The 12,598-nt window shown below is 33.9% G+C and overlaps 1 protein-coding gene across 1 annotated transcript; it reads right to left on the minus strand.

Annotated features, from left to right (window-relative positions):
• Nucleotides 1-5,596: 5,596 nt before the first annotated feature.
• Nucleotides 5,597-12,171, minus strand: LOC149414946 (uncharacterized). Its single transcript, XM_089643098.1, has 4 exons — nt 12,053-12,171; nt 10,694-10,895; nt 8,923-9,075; nt 5,597-8,825 (listed from the first exon to the last, which is right to left on the minus strand). The coding sequence occupies exons 2-4, from the start codon at nt 10,830-10,832 to the stop codon at nt 7,942-7,944; spliced, it is 1,176 nt and encodes a 391-aa protein (XP_089499224.1). The 5' UTR covers nt 10,833-10,895; nt 12,053-12,171; the 3' UTR covers nt 5,597-7,941.
• Between the last annotated feature and the right edge of the window lie 427 nt (nt 12,172-12,598).

A 12,598-nucleotide genomic window follows, 5' to 3' on the forward strand; every position in this document is an offset into this window, starting at 1 on the left:
AGCCACAAAGTAAATGCTTATCACAAATATATCAAATATAATTGCTTGCCATTCATAAACAGATAGTTATTAAAGCTAATTACTAAACTAAACAGGGTACGTGTTTTATAAATAACGTATTTTACGGAACTTTAAAGCAACAATCATAATGTATTTTATAAAACTAGTACAGAAACAAGACAAAACATTTTTGAATGATTAATAAAATTAAATATTAATCTTACCTACTCTTGGGTTAATTGGAACTATATCTAAAAAAATAGTAATTAAAGGAAGATTTTTCTTTACTGTAGAAATATACCCAATCATAGAAAATTTATTTAAAGGTTAGAAATGATAGTTGGTTCCAGTATTTAATTTTTTTATTTTGTTGTGTACTGTGTATACACTTATCACATACATTTGTATAATTATTATGTGTAGTAATGTTTTAATTATTTTAACATTTAAGCTAAATACGTACTATAACCGTTTTTGAAATCAAAATTCATTGAAACAAAATACTTATTATGTATTATTTATATCTGTTTGCACGATTTCCTAAAAAATTGTACCCTTCACTCAATAATACTCGAGTGTGAGAGTTCTTGTTAACTTCGATGGCCCTTAGCGATTTCGTAGTTGGTTCGATTATGAATCCACGAAAATTGTAATAAAGCCAATAATCAAACCATTCGAAACCTGACCCAAGAAGACACAAAGTTCACGAATTCATTTTTCACCCCTTTATTACTTAAAGAAGTGAAGTAATGGCCGCGCAGTTAGATGCGCCTGCGGGAACGGACGTAAAGGTGGCTATATCGTCCGTGACGCTGTCCAGCAACGGGTACGTCCTTTTGGCGATACGATACGACGACCAACCTCCACTGGTAATAAAGGCGCTTACGGTGCATTTGGTGTACGAACACAACAGGGTTGAAAACGGACAAGTTATACTCGTATTTGTCAACTCTGTAAGGTACGATTCATGTTATAAATATTATCATGCTGGCGTTTAGTTTTGAAAAAGGATTCGAAAGGGGGGGGGGTTCGATCCGTGCGAGGGGTGGAAAATATATTAAAAAGTTTTTTGGACTTCTTCTTCCCACATACTTACTGTAAACATCAAATTGGTTAAAGAGATGGTATAAAAATATGTTTGTATTTCCCAGGAATGTAATCTACGAAAACTTTTCTCTTTTGTCTTACGCAATACTGAGGCCGATGGTTTCGCAAGTATGATGTATTTAGAGCGGCGACCGTGGTGTATGCAGAGAATCTTATTTGTTTTTTTCAAATATAAATCAATCTGACTAAATATTCGTGTTGTGTGGACTTGTCATGACTATCTATTGATTGATTGTTATCTATGTATTTCCATCCCATAGACGGTCCAGCACCTGCTTTGCACATTATAATGCTATGTAGTGGTCACTTGACCGCCCGTCAAGATTCTCCTGAGAAATATTTTGCAACTGTGGAGATTTGAATTAATTGGTCTGTCTAATGTGTGTTTCTTAGCAACGTTGTCGAATTATCTTCAAACTGCTGCCTGCGATTCACTCTCAAGTAGTTTGTTTTGTCTGTGTTTTGCGCTGTGACTTGGCTATCGGATTAGAAGATATTTACATTGAGATATATAAGACATGGCCCTACGATATATGTCCAGGATAGCTTATGTTTTAATAGTAAGTTTTCCAAATCTAGCGGCATATAATGTTTGTATATATATTTTTCAGTAAATTAATTAATGTTTGTATATATATATGGTTCAGTAAATTAATTGACTTCTATTATTCAGAAAGTTGCTGTTAGTTCGATTTATAAGTTTATTGTTTTGATGGCATGTTTTGTTAATGCTTTTCACTCAAGTGTTTTTCCTAATGCAAAAGGAGTCAAAACTTTTGAAATGTAACATGTATAAGGTGTTGACTGCTTTTTGTGACGTATGTAATTGTCACAAAATCCTAACAAAATCAATTTGGATTGAATTCATCAATCAAGTAATAATTCGTAAATTATATATAATTTATAATTTCGAGAATGAGAAAGAGGTGGGTGGGAATCTGGGTGACAGCGTGTCCAAGAATGACGGACGTTTGAATTCATCCTTCCCTCTGCGGTGCAAGGCGATGGGTCGAGATAGTCCTGCTCTTCTCATCCGGCCCGCCACAGACTAGGTGACAAACGGTAGACAAACCTCACTCCATGACCTCGGGCACCCCTGCTTAAACACCAAACATAGCCAACCACTCGGGGTGACCATGACAGAGGTGTCGGTTATGCAATGAATGGTTTGCGGGGCGGCGGTACACCATACCGCCTACCAAATAATGAATTATGAATGTAATAGTATTTGCATAAACAAACTATCAACTCGATTAACCTTTTTGCAGATGGCGCGTTCTGCTTCCACACATTTTGTGATATTACGTTTACAGTTTTACGTTTCCGACTAAGAAGAAAAATAATCACCTTTGGCTATTGTAGCCGGGCTTTTACATAGATTTTAGAAAGAAAACATAGTGAGTTATCGAAAATTATACACAAAGTTTTTAAAGCAAGATATAACAGTTTACTAATAAACCTAACATAGGTAAAACATGTATCAGGAAAATCATGCTTAGATAAACAATATTGGAAGCACCTACGAAGTAAAACGTTAACAGATAACGCTTTGAATTAATTCATTACATATTTACGAACCATCATAATACACAATAACAAGTATTGTTGTTATCAATTTAAATAATCATTCGATGTTATAATTTTATCAGATTATTGAATCATTAAAATTTATCACCTCCACAATAATTCTCACATGTGAAATCAATACTTGATAAAACTACTTGATTCTGTACGAAGGACGTCAGTCCGTCTGATTGACAATCCATTGTTAAAATACCGATTGCCATCTCTAATGCACAGATGTGATGTGGACATGCTGAGTCTGTTCTACAGGTATTTTAATGGAGCCGGCTCTAAAGAGTTTCTAATTTAAAGATTTAAATTAGAGAGATTCTAATTTAAATTTTATGAATCCCTCTCGTCTTGTCTTGTCGTATACACTTAGAGCTGCTTCTGTCACAACTTTTACAGATCTTTCCACAGCCTGGGTGTGGCAAGACAGTCTCATAAACTCCAACTCTGTATCTTCTCCATTTTCAATAAGATCTTGTAACTGCTCATCGGAAATATTCATCAGTAATGGGGGTTCTTATATATTTTGTTGCCAGTCAATCATGTTGCATGTAAGAACATGCATTTAAATCCACTTTTGGCACCTCAAACAGATTTTTTATTAAGCGGAGTTATACCCCCCTGGCTTCAAGTAACCGATTTCTTGGCTGTCGCTGGAATCTTCGATATTATTTCCCAGAGGAACCGGTTACTTTCGGAACTGGTGACTTTTGGAATATTGTAATGTTTGATTTTTCGAAAAAAAACGGATATCACTTTATGATGGTAATATTTGACTAATAACTTAGTCTACATCACTATATGTTTTTACATAACCTACATGCTTTGTGAACAATCTTCACTTCATCAAGTTAAATTAATGTACACAGTTGTTTGAGTGATGCTGTCAATTGGCAATGACGGTCGGTGGCCGAGTTGACATCGCGTTTGGGTCCCACCCAGGCGTACTGTGTTCAATTCCTCGACTGGCTAAGTCCTCCATCACAACACAAGCAACATTTTCCGCTTACTGTGGTGGTAGTAGGAGATTTTCAAATATTGTCAGGTTATGCGTAACCCGGGAATATTTGTCTTTCTTTAAAAAATATATATATTTATTCATGTTATGGGGTATGTTTTCTCCGTTCATTTCTTTTGGGAAGAACTGTTTTTAGGTCAATTTTGTTTTCCCCGTCTCCTAAATTCAGGTGAAATTAATTCATTCTTTTCAAATGTAACAACTGTACCTTTGGTATTCTATGGCGAGCAATATGGAATTATATAAAACGCTTTGAACTTGTAGAGTAAACTGTCACACCCTTTAATTTCATCGACGTATCTTCCATTCAGAAACTATTTCATCAATAGATTTTTAAAAGCTTTAGTACCTTCTAGTTAGCTTTTTTTGCAATATTCCGTTTGATTTATTCCAGTTGAATTTGAGAAAAAGAATAGTTGCAGTAGGAAGATGAATTAGGTTTCTCTTCAGTATTGGTGTGTAAATGCACTGTTAAATATGACTTGCGGAGGCCTAAGTAGTTGTCATGGGAACACGAATAAGGTTTTTCTCCAGTATGGGTGCGTAGATTAAAAATAAAGTGACGAAATAAATAATGTAAAACCACAGAATATTTAACTCCTTCAAATTTTCCTTGACTTTCAAATAACTATTTTTCTTTAGTATAAATCTCATAGCTCTATTTTGTAGAGTTGTCAATTGTATCTTATATCCATAATAAAGTTGGCTAAGAACAGAATACTGCTACAATTATATAGGTTCTGCAAAGATTGCTTTGTATCCGTTTTTACCAGGAAATTTCTTTTAAGAATCTCCTTTTCTGTTTCTTTTTTTTAATTTTTATTTCTTGCAAAACTCATTGTAGGACGAGAGGAACTTACAATATACAGGAGGGAGTTAATAGATACAATTTATTAGTTATTTTGATGTTAAAACTTTTCTTCCCAATAGTGTCTTTGTGTTGACAACGTTTGACTTTAAGTCCTCGAATTATTGGCATGTTTTTGTTGTTCTAGAAAATGCTGTTTGACTACTAGCCTGCGAATTAAGTAAACTTTTGCAAAAACAAATTTCTTTTTATATTTGCATTATAATGCATTTCATTACATTTTAAATGACTTCTAGCTTGTTCGGGTTTCGTTCAATACCCAAATATATTACGTAGTCGTATTCGAATCGTCATTTTGATAATAAAATAGGTCGTATGGTTTCATAAATCAAATTATTGTACTAATGTGAACGAGCTGTTTATTGTTTACCTACTGCCGGGATGTCGGGAGGTACTGAGAATTGCCGGCCTTGAACAAACGAATTGAGAGTGGTAGAGGGGGATAGTTGCAATACAGGTTAATACGTTAAAAAGGTTTGGATTCAATCGCACTACGTAGTTGTTTCTTTAATTTAACTGAGGATATTACATTTCTTTACTAGCTATTCGTGAATATAAATAGTTGCAGTCGGAACATGAAAAAGGTTCCTCTTCACTGTGTGCCGGCCTGTGGTCTGTTGAATGCCGATATTCCCACCATGCAGGTAATGAGTTGTAGGAAGAGGCGCGGATCGGAAAGCCATAATGTTACTGTTTTGTTTTGTTTACAATCTACGAAATTGAGTAGGTACAAAAAGCTATTTTTATTTGAAATAGAAACCTAAAATTCGACACAATTTTATATAAATATTAAGCGATGGAACTCCCAAAGTACAATTAATTTTGTTTATTATAGTTTAAAATTTCATTTTTATTAACATGAATGACTGATCTCGGAACAAGAAAAAGGTTATTTCAGTATATAATATTTATATTTTTCAATATAAAAACACAAATAAGATTTTTTTATTAAAAAGACAAATAACTATGTTTACATCACTTTATTTTTATATAAACAATCTACATGTTTCGCAAATCATGTTCACGTCGGGATTAAAAAAGTTAAAAATTAAATATCGATCACATTTGGAGAGGGGTTGTAGAGGGAGTGATTTTTAGTAATACAATGTCATTAAAAGGGAAGACAGATTAAATGGGAAAATATTTCTAAGACGGTTTTTGTATTATTTTTGTATTGATCTTATTTTTATTTCTTTTTTCTAAAGTTAAAAAAATATTATTCTGGGATGTCTTACAACCCGCATGAACTACTTTTATACCTATATTTACCGAAAGTATGAACATTTTTCAATAAATGATCAGCAAACTCAGAATCATTATTGTAATATAGACCTCTTTGAGATGTTCTTTAACTATTATATCAAAGCTTCTGATACTTGTACACACTTAAAAGGAATTGCATTCCTTACAATTGATTTCATAAACTCCTGATTTTTTAGTTCCAATAATTCTTATTGTTACATATTTAAAAACTAAGAACTTCTTCAACTGTATTTCTGTATCTAACCAAATGCAGAATATGTCATCGACATATCTTTTCAATCAATATGCATTTGTAAGTTAGAACGCACCTCAATTTAAAAACTAATTTTCTAAATTATTAACAAAAATATTTGCATTCGAAGGACTCGTACTACTCCCATCGCTCCTTCAGAAAACCATTCTTCAACCAGTGAAAAATAATTTTTCCCGACCGCAAACAGTCGAATTGGAATTTTTTGTTATGCGATTTAAACCTGTATGCCATGAAAAAGGGAATATATTTTTTTATCATAATCGCTTGGACCCTTTAGAGATCATTTTTGATTTTCCTCAAAAAGGGTCTGGTGTTCCAAAGGTATATATGGTATTATATCTGTAAGATATGCGGTTTAAAAATAACATCGAATAATAAAGTTAAATCATACAACGGCTCTTTCGATAAATTTCAATAATTTAACAAAATATTAATAAATAGCTGTACCACGCCACGCGCTGTTGTGACTCAGAATATCTGTGCAGATAGAAAAAAAAACAATAGCACGTGTTGCTTTTACGTCCAACAGATGGCGCTGTCACAGGTGAAATCTGAATAATATAGGTATATAAAAACACACCCGTATTCAAATGCAACGTTATATCAAAATTTCAAAGCAATCGATAAAGAAATTTCGGAGATAACATTTTTGAACAAACGACCATTAACATATATTCGGGATACTTGGATATAAATGAATCGCATCTTAGGACACCAACATAGCGTGGTTACGATTTAAGTAATTGACAAATTCTATTACATTATTTTCTGTTAAGGCGATGCACTACGTAGTAATTTAAAATCATGTGTTTTTGGTTTGAAAATTTGGTCGCCTAGAAATGTTTCAGATGCTTTAATTAAATACTGCGAGTAGAATACATTCTGGCCTTTGAAATAATGGAGTGTTTTTTAGAAGTCTTTTTACAAGCCCAGAAAAAAATAATGTATGGGCCTATGAAAACTGCTTTAAAGTTCAAAATCTCCTACTTACGAATCCATTTTCGGTTAAGGTTTTATTGAATAATGTGGAAAATTAAGTTATTAATAAGATTATCGGAAAAAATTTAAATATTTATGACTGAACATCCACAAAATAAAATAAAAGGCACTTTTGGCCAGGCTCTTGCATAAATCAAAACAGGTGGATGGTGTGAAGCGGGAATTTAAGCCTTATCGCCATCTACGTAAGTTGTGTTATTGATAGCGGCTCGATTTAAAATATTACACGATCGCCTTAATGATTTTTTGTGTGATGGGGCATTACATTAAGAAACTACTGGCCCTATAGGTTTGTTTGCCTTATGGATTTTTAACAGAATTTAGTTATCTGTGAGTTACTTGAAATCATTGATTTGTTATATTTCAAGTTTATATCACATTAACAACTTTTCACCGCTTCTTTCACCAGCTCTTGACGCTAAATAATAGGGACATTATGAATAATTTCAAAATTGTCTCCTTGTGAAAAATTTAAAGTCTAACTTAGGCAATCACCTTTATCCTTAAAATTAAAGCTGCAAGTTCCAACAGAGGCAAACAACAGAAACATAAAATAAATATCGCCATCATCAAAGCGATAATCGGTTGGAAAAAAGGTTTTGTCAAAAAATGAATAAAGTTTTTCTCGGGTGTGGGCAAAAATCTGACTTTTTGAATGTCCCTCTCTTGAACATGAATAACTGCAGTCGGAACGATGTATTTATGTACAGTATGGGTTATAAGCAGACACGCACTATGTTAACGCTGACTTAAGTGTGCAGGAGAAGATACATGAATAAGGTTTTTATGTCAAGTATGAGTGAGAATGTGACTTTTTATAATTCCCTTTCGAGAACAAGAATAGCTGAAGTAGGAACATTATTAAAAATTTTCTCCACGATGGGTCAGCATATGTCGTTTTAAAGATGAAGTTTGAGCACATGAATAGCTGCAGTAGCAACACGTATAAGGTTTTTCTCCAGTATGTGTGCGTAAGTGCACTGTTAACGCTGACTTGTGTGAGAAGGAGTAGTTGCAATGAGAACATGAATAAGGTTTTTCTCCAGTATGGGTAAGAATGTGACTTTTTAATGATCCCAGTAGAGAACATGAATAGCTGCAGTAGGAACATGAATACGGTTTTTGTCCAGTATGGGTGCGTAAGTGCACAGTTAAATTTGACTTGCGTGAGCAGGAGTATTTACAGTGGGAACATGAATATGGTTTTTCTCCAGTATGAGTGCGTAAGTGCTCTGTTAACGTAGCATTGAGAGAGAATGATAAGTCACAATAGGGACATGAATAAGGTTTTAGTCCACTATGAGTGCGTAAGTGCACTGTTAAAGATGATTTTTCTGAGCAGGAGTAATTACATTGGGGACATGAATGAGGTTTTTCTCCAGTATGGGTAAGAATGTGATTTTTTAAATTTCCTTTTAGAGAACATGAATAGCTGCAGTAGGAACATGAATAAGGTTTTAATCCAGTATGAGTATGTAAGTGAACTTTTAAACGTGATTTTTGGGAGCAGGAGTAGTTACAATGGGGACATGCAAAAGGTTTTTCTCCAGTGTGGGTGCGCAAGTGCACTGTCAACGCTGAATTGCGTGTGCAGGTGTAGTTGCAATAGGAACATGCATATGGTTTTTCTCCAGTATGGGTGCGTAAGTGGATTGTTAAACGTGATTTGTCTGAGCAGGAGTAGTTACAATGGGAACATGAATGAAGTTTTTCTCCAGGATGCGTCTTCACGGCCGTTATCATGCCTGTAAAAAGAAGGCGGGAAAAGCTCAATAAGTCGGTATCTATAATGAAACGATAAGATTAGTAAAACACTTTCAGACAAACAAAAATCGATTTTACCTGCAGTCTCGGTAATACTTTCAAAGTTCTCTATGCATTCCTTTTTAACATCTGGCAGGTCTATGTCTTTTTCTGTATAAGTTATTCCCCCTCCATCTTCTGCTCGAGGTCCTGGCTTTGCCTTGATGGGTACAGTCTCTACATTAAAGCTTCCTGGAATAACAAAACAACAAAACATTGATAATACATGTGAAGTTAATTTATTTTGAATTTTCGTGGAAAACAAAACAGAGCGAAAATCAAGATGGCGATATTGCGTCAGAGTTTATACATGGTTGAAGTAACCAAACCAAACTTAGCCGATTGTTAAAATAAACTATTTAAAAATGATTTTTACAGAGCAACATAAGTGTTTTATTCAATAAATTGAAAAGGAACTTAAGTTCAATAGTGTATACATATAAAGACATGAGAGTATTACATTAAAAATTCGAAAAGGGTAGGAGCTATTTATATGATTATTTGTATTAATTGTTGGAATCTGTTATATTATTCAACGAAGCTCCTGCTGATGAGCTACTTACAGTAACTAAGCGAATACAAAATCCCATCTTATAAAAACCCAATTGGTGGGTTTATTATGTCGATTTGAATCTGAAATGTATTTAGCGGGTAATGTTTACCTCCTAAAGAGAAATGTACGTGAATTTATTTTATTTTTTAATTATAGAAACAAACAGTATATCGGAATCAGTGATTAAACAATCCCATCCAGCATTTTAGGATCACATATGACCGGGCGTCCATATTTTATAAAAGTATTTTAATCTTTTTTTATCGTACGTAAATACTTAAGTTTTGTAACTTTAGAAAGAGAAATATAATTCTTTGCAGTTTGCCTCAAATTTTTATACTGGAACCCATTAATAACATCCTAAAAGTAGCCAAAATGAATAATTCACATTTTGCGCCGCTACCGTAACAATTGGGTCAACTTCAAAAATTATTTATTTTTTATTACATGAACTAGAAAAAAGTGAAAAAAGAAAAAAATTTTCACGGCATTTTGTGAAATTTCATTATTCATCAGCTAGTTCAATACCTCATTGCCCATACATCAGGGTTGGTACGATGATTTTTTTTACTGGTAATGCGTATTTATTGGAGCACGAAACCTATGTTTTATTTGCATCTCACTATAGATAAATCACGTTTTTTCTCATAAAAATTAACCCCAGTAGGACTAAGCCTGTATCGAAGTTAACAATTTCAAATTTGAGTGAAGCCAAAATAGAGTAATCACAAACATAAAGTAAAACTACATACATACACAAAATATTTCAAAAAGAAAGAAAAAAATGTATTTGATGAGTTGTAATTTGACAGTATATTGTAACAATATTTGAACCACAACTAGTTATTAATCATTATTAAGAAAAAACAAGTAGATAATAAAGACAGATAGGGTTACATTCAATTTTTAGCAAATGAGGCTGATATAAAATCTTATTATTTATGAAAAGAGAAGGATGAAAAAATATTAAGACAATCGTCTGTCAATACAAATATCTCAATTAACTTTTTGAATTTAACTAAGGAATTTTTGGACTTTATATGATTTGGAAGAATAAAAGAAATTTTGGAGTAAAGAATGTGAGATGATTTACTTTAATGATAAAATATGACAAGGCAACATCTACTAGAAATACGAACAGTTAATTTACTCGAAAGGTAAAATCAGAAGATTGGACGAAAAGAGCGAAGTATAAAACAAGCCGCTGTTCTGTCTGCGTCCATCTTAAACACCACTACGATATGCAATGCAACTTACTTTCAGCATACTGCAAACATTCCTTCTTTACACCCGGGAGGTGGATTTCACTATCCGCATACGCCATTTCACCTGAGCCATCTTCCTGTGACCATGGTTCGGTCTTTATGGAAAGACTCTCTGGGATGGGAAGATCCATGGCACTGATGTGATAGCCTCCTGTTATGTGATGGTTGATGTTCTTTGCCGAAGTAAGTAAATTCTGTAACAAAACCTCGCTATTTGAACACTGCATTTCATTAAAAATATTAGACAATAAATTTTCCGTTTGAGAGACGGGTATGGGTACCATCACCCCTGGAACCATTCATAGGATAGCTAATATATCTGCCATAGGTCACCTCAAGTGGTTCGCTGATTGGTCACTTAGCAGGGATGCCCGAGTTCAGGGAGTGAGAATTGTGTAGGTCTTAGCGGCGGATAGGTCTGCTCACGTACGGTGTGGCGGGCCGGATTTGGAAAGACGAATTAAGGCAGACCTTTTTACCTCTCCAACAGGACGCTCTCGACCCATCGCCTTGCCTCGCAGTGGGAGAGATGAGTTTAAAAGTGCATCCTGGATTCACTGACCCCCAGATTCCTACCCACCTCTCATACATTTTTCTTCCGAGATCTTCCTCTCCTTTCTTTCCTTAAAAAAACCCTCCACACTGCATCCCAAAGATGTCATAGGCCCAGAGTGAAATTATTTTCCTCAGTACTTTAAAACATTATCATCCAACGGTAAATATACTGAAAACAGGGACTCGCTTAAATACCCACATTTTGTTAAAAACACACTTCGTAGATAATAACGAGAGGTAGCTATTTCAGTTTCCACAAATGGAAAATAATGCATTTTAATAGTTATTTCGTTATCATTAAAACCAATTTTAATTTGGCGGCCATTGTTTTACATGTCAAAAATTTAAGGTTAGCTTTTTTGTTCTCTTTTTAAACTAAAATATGAATCTATGAGCATAAATTATTTTGTTATGTTGTCAGTTTGAGTTTAATGAAAACATAAATAAAAAGCTAGCCTAATAAACAATTAAAGATTATTATGTAAAAACGTGGCGTGAAGAAAGATGTAAAATTATGCGTTATTTTACGAAACAGCTACTAAATGCATTATTTCCATTTTCAGAAACTGAAATACTTTCTTCTCATTGTTATATAACTGAAACACAGTGGATTTTGTATTAAAATTGCGTATTATCCGTGTCCCTATTTTATGTATATTTGCCGAACTTAGTAATCGCTTGGAAGTAATGTGTAACAGTGGCAGATAATCAACAATGAACAAACTCATTCTTACAATTAACGAGAGCCAATTCGCGAGTTTGTGTTACTTAGTTAATTTAAAAAGAACCTACTTACATACAAGGCGAAGTGCGGCGGTCAACTCCAAGGCGTTGAAGAAACGTCAGCAAAAAAGTAGAACTAATTTTTAAAAATGTCGTTGGTCATTAAAATAATCTCAAGTGATTTAAATTGAACACAATAATTGTATTTTCCAAACGATATTACTGTAGAAAAATGGAGCAAGAATTACTGACGAGAAGGAAGCAGAGGAGACTGAAGACGTGCGAGTGGTTTATTTATGGGAGACGCCAAATATTGTCAAATCTGACATATCCATTTATAGAGATGGAGCCGGCTCCTTAGCTGTCACTGGAACCGTTAGAACTGGTTACTTTTTGCACAATGCATCAAAAATTTATGAAAAATGTTAAAAAGTGACAATACGAACTAATACTTATTTTGCATGACACCTTTTCACCCAGTGAGAAAAGGTGTTATGTCAAAGGTGAAAAGTGTTTAACCTTCTATTTTGGTCGTTGGTGCCGTGAGTAAAATGTGTTGGTATTGCCGATTTCATACAATTTTAAGATGGCGGACATCATTTGACAGATGCAATCTCTC

This window comes from Hesperophylax consimilis, chromosome 19 (genome assembly GCF_061612785.1).
Source record: "Hesperophylax consimilis isolate HC1 chromosome 19, BYU_Hcon_1.0, whole genome shotgun sequence".
NCBI classification, from domain to species: domain Eukaryota; kingdom Metazoa; phylum Arthropoda; class Insecta; order Trichoptera; family Limnephilidae; genus Hesperophylax; species Hesperophylax consimilis.

Coding starts and splice junctions, on each gene's coding strand:
- LOC149414946 (XM_089643098.1), bottom strand. CDS start 10,832: ATGGATCTTCCCATCCCAGAGAGTCTTTCCATAAAGACCGAACCATGG. Junction 9,076..10,693: donor ATGTTTGCAGTATGCTGAAA/GTAAGTTGCATT, acceptor TTGTTATTCCAG/GAAGCTTTAATGTAGAGACT. Junction 8,826..8,922: donor AAGTATTACCGAGACTGCAG/GTAAAATCGATT, acceptor TTCTTTTTACAG/GCATGATAACGGCCGTGAAG.